This window comes from Drosophila nasuta, chromosome X (assembly GCF_023558535.2).
Source record: "Drosophila nasuta strain 15112-1781.00 chromosome X, ASM2355853v1, whole genome shotgun sequence".
Classification (NCBI taxonomy): domain Eukaryota; kingdom Metazoa; phylum Arthropoda; class Insecta; order Diptera; family Drosophilidae; genus Drosophila; species Drosophila nasuta.
Window position 1 is genome coordinate 22,575,784 of NC_083459.1, and position 14,040 is coordinate 22,589,823.

The 14,040-nt window shown below is 39.2% G+C and overlaps 1 protein-coding gene across 3 annotated transcripts in view; it reads right to left on the bottom strand.

Annotated features, from left to right (window-relative positions):
- Positions 1-345: 345 nt before the first annotated feature.
- LOC132796304 (uncharacterized protein DDB_G0271670) overlaps positions 346-14,040 on the bottom strand; it is a 103,062-nt gene continuing 89,367 nt past the window's right edge. For all 3 annotated transcript variants that reach the window (XM_060807429.1, XM_060807430.1, XM_060807428.1), the window contains 2 exons: positions 3,605-3,681; positions 346-3,471 (listed from right to left, as the gene is read on the bottom strand). In XM_060807429.1, coding sequence (XP_060663412.1) covers positions 2,789-3,471; positions 3,605-3,681 — 760 coding nt within the window. In that variant the 3' untranslated portion in view covers positions 346-2,788. The remainder of the gene's footprint in view (positions 3,472-3,604; positions 3,682-14,040) is intronic.

Here is a 14,040-nt window from a genome sequence, read left to right on the forward strand (position 1 = left end):
TTCAAGTCTGTCAACTCAAGAAGAACTCGAAAGTGAGTTCTACTCTCTCTCTCTCTCTCTCTCTCTTTCTTCGAGCTGAAAGCCAGTTTGGCCCATTGTCTCTTCTCCGTCTGCTTCGTGCTCTCGCGAGGTGGAGAAATTTGAGAAACCGGCGGCGACAGCTGTTGCCTTAGGCATCTGCCTCACTCTCTGCGTCGTCACCTGCCCCGCAAATTGGGTCAAACGGTAAACGTTGAATCAGCTGAGCGAAGCGTCAAACAAGTTGCAACAGGTCGCGACAAGTCGCGACAAATGGGGAAAATTCCACATCACATCAATGCACAACACAACAACACATCACAGAATTTTGTTTTAAAATAATATTCTTGTTTCTTTATTGTGAATTTCTCGATTTCCATTTCATGACCATTATTTAGTATTATGTAATTATTATTATTATTCTTATTATTCGAATTTCATTTGTTTCTTGGATTCTCATTTTTGACTTTGACTTGCATTTGCGTTATTTTCTTAATCATGTTCATTCTTTTTGCTTTGCTTTTTTTTTCTGACATCAAGCTGCAAATGTTTCTATTTTCTTTTTCTTTTTGATGAATATCTTTCTGTACGTGTGTGTGTAAATGAAGTGTGTGTGTTTGAGTGTGTGTATATATGTGTGTGTGTGTGTTACAGTTAGCAACAAATTTTGTTGTGCTGCTTGGTGCCGTTTAACTTTTCTGATTCACTATTAAAATTGAATTGAACAAAATAATAGCAGCAGATATTTCAAGTCTGCATCTCAGCTATAGGAACAGTTGGCAGTTCACAGTTATCTCTCTTAAGATGGAATAATAATAATAATAAATAAAATAAAAATAATAGTAATAATCATAATAATAATAATGATAATAAAAATAATAATAATGACATGTAAATACCCGCTACCCCTTTTGAATAAAAGCAAAACAGTGCGGTATTATTCTTAAATATATACCAAACAATATACCGGAAAATACTAAAATATACCAAATGCTATATTTAGTATATTGATAAAGTGCTACATTGAAAATATAAAAAGTTTATATACCACAGAAATGCTAAAAAAAATACCAAAGGCTGTATTTGGTATATCGATGAAGTACTACATTCGACATATATCATAGATGGCAAAATATACCAGGTTTTCAGCCAAAGCATCAAAGTTTTCCTTTAATAACTTCTACAATTTGTATGAGATGAGACCTAAACTAACTTAGGAATCATAAATACTGTAGTTAATATTAAATGTACCAAAATTCGGGAGTCTAGCTTCAAAATACCTCTTGTTTTTTTTATTTTTGTTGGTAGTGGGCGTGGCAAACATTTGAAGTAAACTTTATCTGCTTTTAAATATTAAAAATGCTGTCAAAAAAATGATATTTGTATTTCTTTTAGTCTCTGAGATCTTGGGGTTCATACGGACGGACGGAAAGACAGACGGACGCTGATCGAGAATATATATACGTGCACAAAGTTATAATACCCTTCTCCCCTGTAGCGGGCATAAAAATTGAACATAAAATACTAACTCGAATTGGATTGATGTCAGACAGACGGACTTTAAAGTAATCAGAATGAACTTTATCAGAATTATTTCAGTGGCAGAATTATTTGTGTGTGTGTGTGTGTGTGTGTGTGTGTGTGTGCTTAGTTACTACTTTTAGTTTGCAAGTAAAACTATGAACTAATGGTTAAGCATGATGTACACACTGCGTATGCGTAAATTATTAATTGTTTCTTATAGCTAAACCAAACGGGGATCGATCGATTGAATGCCTCGATTCATTTCCGATTTCAGCTAGTTCGTTAGTTCCCCCTTTTGGAAGAGGGGCGTGGTTGGGTTAGGGGCGGGATTCTATGCTAATTCTTGCTTCTCTCTCTTCTCTCTCTGGTTCGCTTTCTCTCTAGTGACAATAATCATGTGTATATTTTGGGGGGGCTAATATCATTATAATTATGGTTATAGTTATAGTATTATATCATCATCATCATCTTTAGCTTTATTTTATCTTCATATTTTTCACACATATTTCTTTGATCTTTCACTATGAACTGTGTCGGAAAGTAGCGTTCGCGTCTTTTTTTTGGAGGAGAATGTTTATATTCTATTTACAACTTGGGGTACAGTTAGAAGGCAGCGAGTGCTGCAGCGAGTTACTACTGTACTTTTTCAATATTTTCCACTTTCGTCACTACTAAATTACTATGCGATTTACTATGCTGCGGACTCGGACATTTGGGGGAAGGGACACAAAAAAAAAACACTTTTTTGTTACTTAATTAACTTTGCTTAAATCTTAAACACTTACATGCGAGTTCTGCTCTTCTCTTCTCTCTTCGAATGTGTGTGCAGGTGTGTGTGTAGGTGTGTATATGTGTGTGGGAGGTGTTGAAGATCGATATGATTAGGCTGCGGGTTTGTGATATGAATGAGCGAGCATCTGAAGAACTCGAACTCGAACTCGAACTTGAACTGGAACTCCAACTCGATATCGAACTTAGCCTCGAACTTGAGCTCGAACTCCAACTCAAACTTGAACTCGAATTCCTACTCGAACTCGAACTTCAAGTCGAACTCTAGCTTGAACTTTAGCTCGAACTCTAGTTCGAACTCTAGCTCGAACTCTAGCTGGAAGTCTAGCTCGAACTCTAGCTCGAACTCCAGCTCGAACTCCACTTCTCTCTTCCTTTCTCTGTGAACTCTTCTTCGCTACATAGACTAGGCGTATACCCTACACTCATACACTCATACTCGTATTCATTCACTCGCTTAGATGAATATGAACTGCGCGTGGTTGCACTTCTTGGGCGGACCGATGGTCAGGCGCAGCCATTTGCCGCGACACGAAGGCGCCGCCAGAGCGCTCCAGCGCGTCGTGCGTCCCGACAGCCCCTCGCCACGGCAATGGTAGCTGAGTGGCAACTGTTGCTGCAACTGCAACGACTGTGGCATGGCAGGCACTGTGGCACTCTTGCTGTTGCTGTTGCTGCTCCGCTTCGACGCTGTCGACGTCGCGCTACGAGAACGATGCGATTGCCGTTGGCGCTTCAATTGCTGCTCGTTGCTGCTGCTCTCGCTGTCGCCTCCCGTTTCCGTTTCCGCATCCGCTCCAGTTCCCATTCCCATTCCTAATCCCATTTCCGCTTCCGTCTCGAGCATGTTCTGTGCATCCTCCTCCTCGCTGTCGTCTTCTTCCAATTGCTGCTGTTCCTCCTCATTGTCCTCGTTGTCATTATTGTTGCCTCCGCTGCTGCTGCTGCTGATGTCCTTACTCTCATCGCCGCCATCCTCCATCAGATAGCCATGTGCCTTGTGTGTACTTGTCGTCGTCGTCGTCGTCGTGCTTGTTGTTGTCATTGTGGAGGCGCCTCTTCCTCCGCTGCTGCTGCTTCCCTGCTGCTCCTTGTCCTGAATGAGAGCCTCGAGGTCACAGCGCACTGTGATGCGATCGCCTGCGGCAACAGAGACAGAGAGATTCGCAATTTGATTCAGCTCCATTTCTAATCACATTCATCGCCATCTATCGATCGACCCTTCGATTCACAGTCCCTTCTCCCTTTTCCTTTCCCCTTTCCATTCACTCACCTTCCAGCATCAGATTGTAGGGCGGCAGCTTGTGGCACGCTTTAGATGCCTTTATCACCTCGAACTCAACGCAGTATCTGCAAGCACAAGAGAGCACAGCCATCGAATTAATAATGTTGACACACAGGTTTAAGCAATATGGATTTGCTTCAACTTGAAAGCTAAATAACAGTTTCAGTTTTTAAATTCTTAGCAGTTGAAAGTATAAAGTATAAACCAAGTAAGAAAGCTGAGATGCCAGCTACCCATTTTCAATAATATCATACTCTATAAATATACCAAACAAAATACTGAAATATGCCGAAGGCATTCATTCAAAATGTACCATAGTGTATGAAACAAACCTGATTGTCAGGCAAAACAGTCTGATTTTAATATACCAAGCTATATTTGGTATATCGGTATAGTACTACATTCAAAATACACAGTGAAGTACAAAATATACCATATTAATATACCAAAATATGAAAGGAGTCTAAGAAGTCAGCAATAAAGTAAAATACATAGTTGAATTGAATTTAATTGAATTAAATTGCATTGAATAAGTTAGAAATTGAAATAAGTCAGAAGTAAGAAAAAAGTTTGAAAAATGCAAAATTATGATCGAATTTCACAGAACATAAATATAAAAAGTAAAATAATTGAATTAAATTATGTTGAAATAAGTATGAAATTGAATTTGAATAAAGAAAAAGAAAAATGAAGTAATACAATTGAATTAAATTGAGTTGAATAAGTTGGAAATTTAAATTGAAATAAGTCAAAAGTAAAAAATAAATTAAATTAAATTCAATATAGTTTCAAATGAAATGCGAAATATAACTGAGACTAAATTTCGTGTTGTTGTTAGATTAAGTGATTAAATAAAAATGAATAACTATATAAATTAAACAAAATGTAAATACAAACAAGAAATATATTCAATAAGCTGTCATAAATTAAAGGGGCAGCCTTGAATAACTATAAAATATAATTAAATAGGTGATTGAGCAAAAACTTTGCTTGAATTCAATTGATTTCACTTTGATTGTAGTAAAATGGATGGGAGTGCATATTGTTGAAATGAGGATGATGAACTGACGAAAGCGAAAGCGAAATGAGGAAATGAGCAGAGAAAAGAAGGCGAACAGAATGATGATAGAATGGAATGATGATTGCCCAGAGCTCTGTGTGTGAATGTGAAAGCAAAAGGAAGGCAAAACAAATGCGGGAAGTTGACATCAAAAGAAGAGCACTGAAGAGAGAGAGAGAGAGATGGAGAGGGGGGCTAGTCAACCGGAAATTCGAACTGTCTATTAAGCCTAACAATTTCCGTTTCCGCAACGCAACGCAAAACATAGAAAAAACGCAGCGCGCAACAAAAAAACGAAGCGAAAACAAAGTACAACAAACATTCAGTCAACGAGTCAAGTGGCTGAGTGTGTTTAAGTGTGCGTGTGTGAGTGTGTGTGTGTGATGTTGTGTCTGACAGATCTGACAGAAGGTGTTGACAGCGGAAATTGCGTCGGAAATTCAAATGCGCCCTCAAAATTCACTCGCATTCGCATTGGGAAATCACAGCAGAAAAGCAGAAGCAGCCAGCGGATATTTGGCCACTTAGTGAGCACCTCAATTACCCCAGACAGAGACAGAGATAGAAATAGAGAGGGAAAGAGAGAGAGAAAGAGAGAAAGACATTGGGCCAAATTAGCTGGAGCTGCATGCAATTGACGCCCCACGGAAATCTAAATCGGCGTCAGACCACAAAAACCAAACGCGTCGCATCCCCAATACAACAGAGAGAGCGAGAGGGAGAGCAAGGGAGAGGGAGTGAGAGAGAAAGAGAGAGGGAGGGAGTCTGAGGGAAGACTGAGCACTTAATTAACTTGAATGGCGCCGGCCAGAGTCTGGGCCAGGACATTCGCAGAAGTCGTCGACTGGGCCTCCGCCTGCTCGGCCATAAAGGTAAATTGAAAAAAATTCCATGTAAATAAAGTGGCAGCAGCCACCGCACAAAGTAATAAAAATAAACAAGGCAAATGCACAAAAGTTCCTCTTGTCGGACGGGGGCAAAATATAATTAAACTCAAGTGGAAGTCGCTCGCTGTCTGGTGAAGAGAGAAGGGAGGCGAAGGGAGGAGGGGAAAGAGAAGGAGGGAGGAGGATAAAAGACAACAACTAGCAACACAATTGTGAAAATATTTCAATTACAAATTTACAAACTAGACAATGAACAAAACAACTTGCTTTCCAGCATTAGATTTTGTCTTAAACAATTCTCACATTCACTTTTCGAATCCTCCAGAATTTTCATATGTGAGAGACAAATGATATAGTTGTGAAATGTCTGTTTGATTTATTTGACTCTTCGATAAAAGGAGATAAATAAGAAATGATAAGAGCAGAACAACTTTAAGAGGAAGTTGTCAGAAGAGGAAGAAATAAACAATATAGTATTTCTGATTCTTGTGAATTTGATTGTGATCGTATAAAAATTGAGGAAGTTATTAAGTAATTCTGTATGGCAAATTACGCCTAATTAGCTGCTTTAACTGATAATATTTTGACCTCTCTGCTATATTTCGAATGTAGTAATTTAATGATATTCTAAATATAGCGTTTTGTGTAATTATTGTGTTTTTGTGGTATATTAAATTTGTGAATTTTAAAATTAATACTGCATTGTTTTGTTTTAAATAAAACAACACCCATTTTTAAATATCATTCAATAAAACAGAAATGCAGTCAACTTACAGAACAAATTTTATGAAAATAACTACTATTTAAAAAATAAATAAGATCAATTTTTCAATAGAATCAAGTTAGAATCTATTATTATCAAATATAAGTAAATAAATTAAAAATTAACAAATAAGAAAGCGACAGTAGAGTATTGAAAACAATATTTTTCCTTATATTTACCAAATGAATGTACCAATAAAATACACAAATGAAGTGAAGGCTATATAAATGTGATTAAAATCTTGAACTCGTTTAGGGAATAAGTATTCAGTGTTCAAATCTGACTTCTTTCGTTGTAGTCTAGAATTAAATTCTGCATGACAAAAAAAAAAAAAAAATAAATAAATTTATAAATTTCCTACTCATTTTGCATTTAATGTTTAAATTGTTGTAGATTTAAGTAGCTTTCATTTCAGTTTTCTTGTCTTTGTATCAAGATTGGACCTAATTGTACATAAAAAGTGTGAAAAATTGTAAAAAGATTGCTTTAATATCAAGCTTGAATTATATCACGTATTTTTAGTTTACATATTTCTAATATTTTGATTGGGATTGGTAATCGACATATAGAAAGACAGCAGATGATTTCACATGCTGAATTCTTCAGACACTTTCGCCATTCGATTTGTTGTTGGCTTTGTTTGTGAGATTGGATTTTGAGGTAAATCTTTTGCTGAATGCTGAATGTTGAGCTTCGAGCTGAGCTGCAAAGTCAGTCATAACATAAACACGGCGAGGACTCAATGATAAGTGGATTGATAAGCAAATATATATTTGAACAGACCTCAGAAGCTGCACAGCCACAAAATGCCAGCAAGTTGAAAGGTTGCACAAAATAAAAAATACTGAGCGAAAAGAAAAGGGGAAACTCTTCATGTGAGCAGCAGAAGGAGGGCAGAGTGCTGAGAGGGGGGGAAGTACATAGGATTTTCTTGTTCGTGTTTAGTTAAGTCGAAAGTCGACATTCAGGCAATTGGCATTTGGCATTTGGCCTCTGACTCCGACTCCTCCTCCGACTCACACTTCTACTTCGACTATGACCTCTCGCCCCTGCGGGAAAAGTCATTTTCTTGTCAAATATTTTGCCACTTCAAAGGGCAGGCAACGTGACACGCCGACTACGACTCCGACTTCCACTACGACTGCCATTGACAGGCAACAGCAACAACAACATCAACAACAGCAACAGCAATACAACACAGCAGCCACACAGGCACTTAAAAAAGTATTTGCACTCGTTTATATGAAAGGCAAACACAACACCATAAAAAAAACAAATAAGAAAGCTACGGTTTAGTGTGCTCGACTGTGAGATACTTGTTACACATTTTGAATAAAACCAAATAGTGCGGTATTAATATGAAAATATACTAAATTAATATACCACAAAAGTATTAAAAATATATCAAAATATATACCAAATTAATATACGACAAAAATACTAAAAATGTACCCAATTATATATTTGGTATATTGGTATAGTACTACTTTCAAAATATACCATAGAAGACCAAATATACCACATATTCGGTCAAAGCACTCGAAATATACCAAATTAATATACAACAAAAAATACTTAAAGGTATATTGATAGAGTACTACATTCCAAATATGCCATGGAGTGCAAAATATACCAGACTGTCAAAACTAAAACAGTCTAAAAATATACCAAAATCAATATACCACAAAAATACTAAAAATATATACCAAATGTTATATACTGTATATTGATAGAATACTACATTAGTACAAAATATACCAGATTGTCGTCCAAAAAATACTAATATATACCAAAGGCTGCACTTGGTATATCGATAGAGTACTACATTCAAAAGTCGTCAATTTGTTATAGCGCTAGTGCATACTGACGGACAGACGGACTTTGCAACATATATCGCATCGGCTGCTGACGCTGATCAAGAATACATATACTTAATAGGGTCGGAGATACCTCCTGCTGCCTGTTACATACTTAAAATACCCTTCAACTCTATGGGCAGCGGGTATAAAAGAAAGTAATACAAAAATAAACTGGCTGGTTTGCTGCTGCTACAAATAATTGCTTGACAAAGTTGCCGCACAGCTTGTGGTCGCTCTTCTTCTTCTTCTTCTTCTTCAGCTTGAAGTTGCAGCGCGGAAGCGAAAACGAAACGAAAACGACGCGGCGACATCTCAATTTGGATTTGCCTCAGCAACAGGCTCCGAATACGAATTCGAGTCCAAGCTTGAGACTCCTGGACTGTGGCTGTGGCCAAAAAGGAAGCACTTTGTGGCGCTTGAGTGAGTCGACTGAAAAGGGAAATGTTAAGAGACGCTTCTTTTTCTTCTTCTGTCCCTCTGCTTCTCTTTGCTGTCTCCTCCTTCGTTCAGCTTTTTAATGATGATTGAGCAGCGCGCAAATCTTGTTGCATACTTTCGGGCGACTGAGTCAATGCAAAAAGCGGATTTGCCCAGCACAAGCAAGGGTCAAGGGGAGAGAGAGCTGCTTCATCGTTCAGTTCTCCGCTTAGTCCTTGGCTCCTTGCAGTGACAGTTTCGCTTGGCTGCTTGGCTGCTCGATGCCTGCTCGATGTGCCTGCCCATGTACAATATTATGCATAGATTACGCTCAGTCAATTTTCTTTCTTTCTCTCTTTTGCTCTTTCGCTTGCCATGTAATTGATATTGACACTGTGGCAAGGTGTGATGGGGGGGAGTGAGGGCGTATATACGGCTATAATTAGCTGTGCAAATAGAGCATGAGATTTGGACAACGGGGCGTATGCTTGATGGCACAACAAATTGTCTTTTAATAGCAATCTGATCAACTGCAAATCGATTACAAACTTATTTGCCTGTCCCCCTGCTATGTCTCTCTCTCTTTTTCTCTCTTTTTCTCTCTATCTCTCCCTCTCTCTCCTTCTCTCTCTTTCTCCCTTTTTGGATTATTCTATATCTAATCTAGATCTTGCTTGAAATTTGTCTTTGCCTTTCATCATCGAGTTTAATGAATCCTATCGAAGCTTTTGCTTTTCTCCACACCAACTCAATCTCGATTGATTGTTGCCTTTTCCTCATTTTTCACTCATTTCTCACTTCATTTCACTCTCTCTCTGTCTCCCTCTCTCTCTCGCTTTGCCTACTCAACTTCTCATTTGCTTGCATTAGACTTTGCGTTTATTGTTTATCGCTCGTCGTAAACTAGCTTAAAACTATCTCACTTTGGCTTCCTTTCTCTCTTTCTATCTGTCTCTCCCTCTATTCCTCTCTGTCTCCCTCTCTCTCTCTTTTCCTCTCTCTCACTCTCTCTACTCTTGCTCTTTGCATAGTTTTCTTTATTTGCGGCTCTTGCTTTCGCTATTTAAAACTATCTCGCTTCTTATGCTTCTCTCACTCCCTCTCTTCTTCTCTGTCCCCCTCTTTCTCTCTCCTTCCCTCTCGCTCTCTTTCTTTACTTTACTCTCTATACGGTTTTCTTAATTTTCGGCTCAGCTCTTGCTTTCGCTTTTGCCTTATCCCGCTCCATTAAGTGCATAATTCAATTTGAAAAGCAGACTTTGAGTGCCCCTAAAAGTATGCAAAGCAACAAGGCTCAGACTCACACACACACACATACATAGATCAACTGGGCATAAAAACGAAGGCAGCTGCGCTTTCGTCCTCGGCTTTGTTTTTCCTGCCGGCTTTTGTTTTTCTTCAGCTTCGGCTTTGGATTTCGCTTTCCCTTTGCTTGCATAATGAAAATAAAGCAGCAGCTTTTTCGCATTTTTATGGCTTTTATTTAACTGTCAACTGCCGCCGCGTGGCAGGTAACAATTGAATGTGTGGCAGACAGCCTGGCTGCTGCTGCTTCTTCGCCTTCTTCTTCACCTGCTATGCAAATGAGACACACACACACACACAGAGGGAATCGCGCATATCATAAAATCTGTCAATTCGCAGGACTATTGTCTTCAATTTCCCGCTACAAACACAAACACAGCAATGACTTAAAGGCTACCAATCAACCATTCCCCCGCCTTCCCTCTGCTCCATCTTCTGCTTCTTCTTCTTCTTCCTACTCCGTTACCCCCCTTCCTTCCTGTCGCCTTGCCCTTCTGCTGTCTTCTGCCTACAAAATTTATGCGGTCCAAGCTAATCCTCATGGGGATTTTTCTTTAAAACGTTTTATTGTTGCCCTCTCCTGCTCTCGCTGACTCCCTGCCTCTCCCTCTCTCTTCCTCCCTCTCACTCTTCCATTCTCCCTCTACCTCTACCTCTCCTCTCCCTTTCTCCCTCTCCCTCTTCCTCCTCCTCTTCGTCTGCTGCTTGCCTCACCACAGCAGGTAAAGCTCCTTCTGCTCCTTCGCTTGCCTCGCCTCTTCCTCTTCCTGTTCCTCACCTTCTTCCTCTCTCCCTTCCTCACCCTCTCTTTCTCCCTCTTCTTCTCACCGCACCCACAGCAGGTGAAGCTCCTGCTGCTCCGCCTTGCCTACTTTACTTTAAGGCCTGTCGACTGCAGATTTCCCAGCTGCCTTGTAAATTTATCGCATTAAAAAGTGTGAATTTCGCTCGACTGGCGCACAGAGAGCTTGCTCTCTCTCTTCCCCTCTCTCTACCACTCCCACTCCCCCCCCCTCTCTCTCTCTCTGTCTGTCACTCGTTGGCCTTTGTAATTTCTGGTTCAGCTTGAACTGAGCAACCGCTTCACACTGTCATTATGTAAATGAAATTGTGGCGAATTATTATTTTTATTTTCTTCCCTTCTCCCTTCTCCCTTCTCTTATTTCCCTCTTCCCTATTTCGCTCTTTCTCCCTTTCGTCTTGGCTTTCGCTTTGTTTTCGCGCTCGCTGCGTTTTCTTTTGTTTGTTATTTGCGTAATTTATTTATTTATTTTCGAGCCCTCTGTTACACCCATTCCTCTTCTTCTCCTCTTCATCTTCCACCAACGTTCCTCGCTTGTTTACTCGCTTCGTGTATTTGAGTACATAATTCATAATTTGTATTCTCTTCTTCTTCCGTTCGTTCTTTCAAAGCAATAAAAGTTTGCTAGTTAACAAATCATTGGACAAGTGAAATTTCACTCAGGGGCATTCGATGCCTTCTCTTTTTTGTGTGTGTTTTGATTTCGCCTTACTTCATGAATATATTTTTATATTGCGGCTGATCTCATCGATTATTATTATAATAATATAATATTATATTAGTTTTATGCTATTCCTGCATTTTCCTATTACTAAAAATTCAATTTGCAGCAAATTCGAAAACTTCGAAATCTCTCTCACTTTTTTGGTTTTACATAAAATTCAAATTGATTGATAATCTTGCTGTGGAGAACGTGCGTTGTGCTTGTTATCGATAAATACGCATCAAATCGGCCTCGAAAAGAAGAGAGAAGGAGAGAGGGGAGCGGGACTCAACAAATAGATAAATCGCTGGCTATTTTTGTGAGGTTTTTGGCTCAGGAGTTCTGAGGAAAAGAAGATTACGCGACGAGCAAAAAGAAAGCGACGCCGAATTGAAACAAAATGAAAAAGCATAAAATAATAAATTGCGGATTTAATTTAATTTCGTGCCCACTTCGAGGCAAGTGGACGACAAGCGAGAAAGAGAGAGACAGAGAAAGCGAAAGAGAGAGAGAAACGTCAGGAGAGAAACGCATCATAATAAACGGCTTTTGATGAGCAACGAAAGCACTTAAAAGAAAACGAAATAACAAAACCACAAAGCAACAACATGACAAAACACTGGACGAGGGAGACAGAGAAAGAGCGAGAGAGGGGGGGTAGGAGCGAGGGGGGTGACATTCACAAATGTGCTGTCCGAGCAGAGTCGTTTCTTCGTTTTTTTGGGACTACGTGGCACGTGATTGATGTGCGTTTACTTATTGTGGGGCATATAGACGAAAGACGAGTGGCGAGAGGAGAGTGGCGAGTGGCGAGAGGCGAGAGGGGAGTAGCGAGTGGCTAAAGGGGCCGAGCTACATTTACAGTTGCTGTTTTCGCAATCAGCAACACACACACATACACAATTGTCTCGCAGTGTGCTAAAAAACGAACAACCACAGAGGGGGAGAGAGAGAAAGGAGATGGGAATGGGGAGCTGTAATAGTCGTACTTACGAGTACAACGAACAGCGACATGCAATGAACTTTGTGTTTGGATTTGTCTGGCCACAGCATACCCTGCAATGGCAGCACAGACGAATTGGGTATGCAGTTGAGTGAACTAAGTTTATCTTAGTTAACCTCTAGTCAGCACTAACGGAAATCGAATTCGTCCCCATTAAGGGGAAGTAAGTTTATCTCAGTTAACCTCTAGTTAACTCTTATCATACATATAAAGTGTGTGTTAAAAGAAATAGATTTTCTTGAGGTGGCATTGAATGAACTAAGTTTTAGTTTAGTTACCCTTCAGTTATCATTTATCGTACAAATAAGACTTATAGCAGAGGTAAGTCCAAGTTGAAGCTCAACTATCGAATAGTCTCTATGCTGGATTACATTGTAGCTGCTTTTGGTTAAAGTTAAAGACAATGAGGATAAAATATACCTGAATAAGCAGAAAAGTGTCAAATAAAGTAATTCTTAGCAGAACGAGAGTATAAGTTAATCTCTAGTTAACACTTATTGTACAGATGAAAGATTTAGTAGAGGTAAGTCCAAGTTGGAGCCCAGCTATCGATCAGTCTTTAAGTTAGTTTAAATTGTACTTTCTTTATAAAATGGATGAAAACGAAATAAATAATATACAGTTGAAGCAGCAGAAAAGTGGCACATATCTTTACTAGACAGCTAAGTACTAAATTATAGAAAGGTCTGAACTTATGAGAGTTTAATTTTAATATCAGGCGTTTCTCAATTCTTTCAATTTCATTCTCGATTCAATGAAATTCATGAGATGAATATCTGAGGTGCATAAACCTCTCATCAATGAGGATGTCAATTACTTTTATGTTACTATACTTAACCGATAGTTAACCTTCGCTTTACCTTACATATGGAAAAGCGGCTCTAAATCGATACTTTGACAAGAGAACTTGCAGTCCAGTCTCAAGTGGAATTTGCTAGTCTAGTTTCGTTGTTGGACGTCACCGTCGAAAGAAGACATCAAGGACACTCGGGGACTCAAAATGTGGCTAAGCTCGATATTGAGTAGGAAACAAGAGATGAGAAGGCTGAAGGAGGCTGAGAATTCAGGAGAAGGCTGTCGGCCTCCTAGGGCAGCAACCTGTCATAAAGATTTCCATTTGAGCAGGAAAGAAACAAAGAAAATCAGAAGCAAGGGGAAGGGGAAGAGAAGGAGGAAAATTAACAGCGCGTCAAATCAGGGCGGGATTTTATACAATTTTTATGCGCCTTTTATGATGGATTTTTATTGCTGCCGCTTATGCCTGAAGTCGCTGTTGTTTTTGTTGTTGTTTCTGTTGTTGTCCATGTTCGAGTCGTGTTCACGTTCGCGTTGTTCCTTTGCATTAGAACATGAAATTGTTTGCATGCCGCGTGCCATAAAACACACAACAGCTAGCAAATTTGGGGATTAATACCGAGAAAACTTTGTTTCGTTCGTTTCGCCTTCGCTTTCGCCTTCCATTTTCTTAGCCTAATGCCAAAAGGCCATAAAAGGCGGCTTTGGCCAAACCGAACACCTTTCCAATCGTAAATCAAAATCACAATCAAAATCAAATTCGAATTTAAGCTAAATCGTGCATGAAAATGAAATGTGGAAATGTTTCCCAACTTAAAACGATCTAAGAA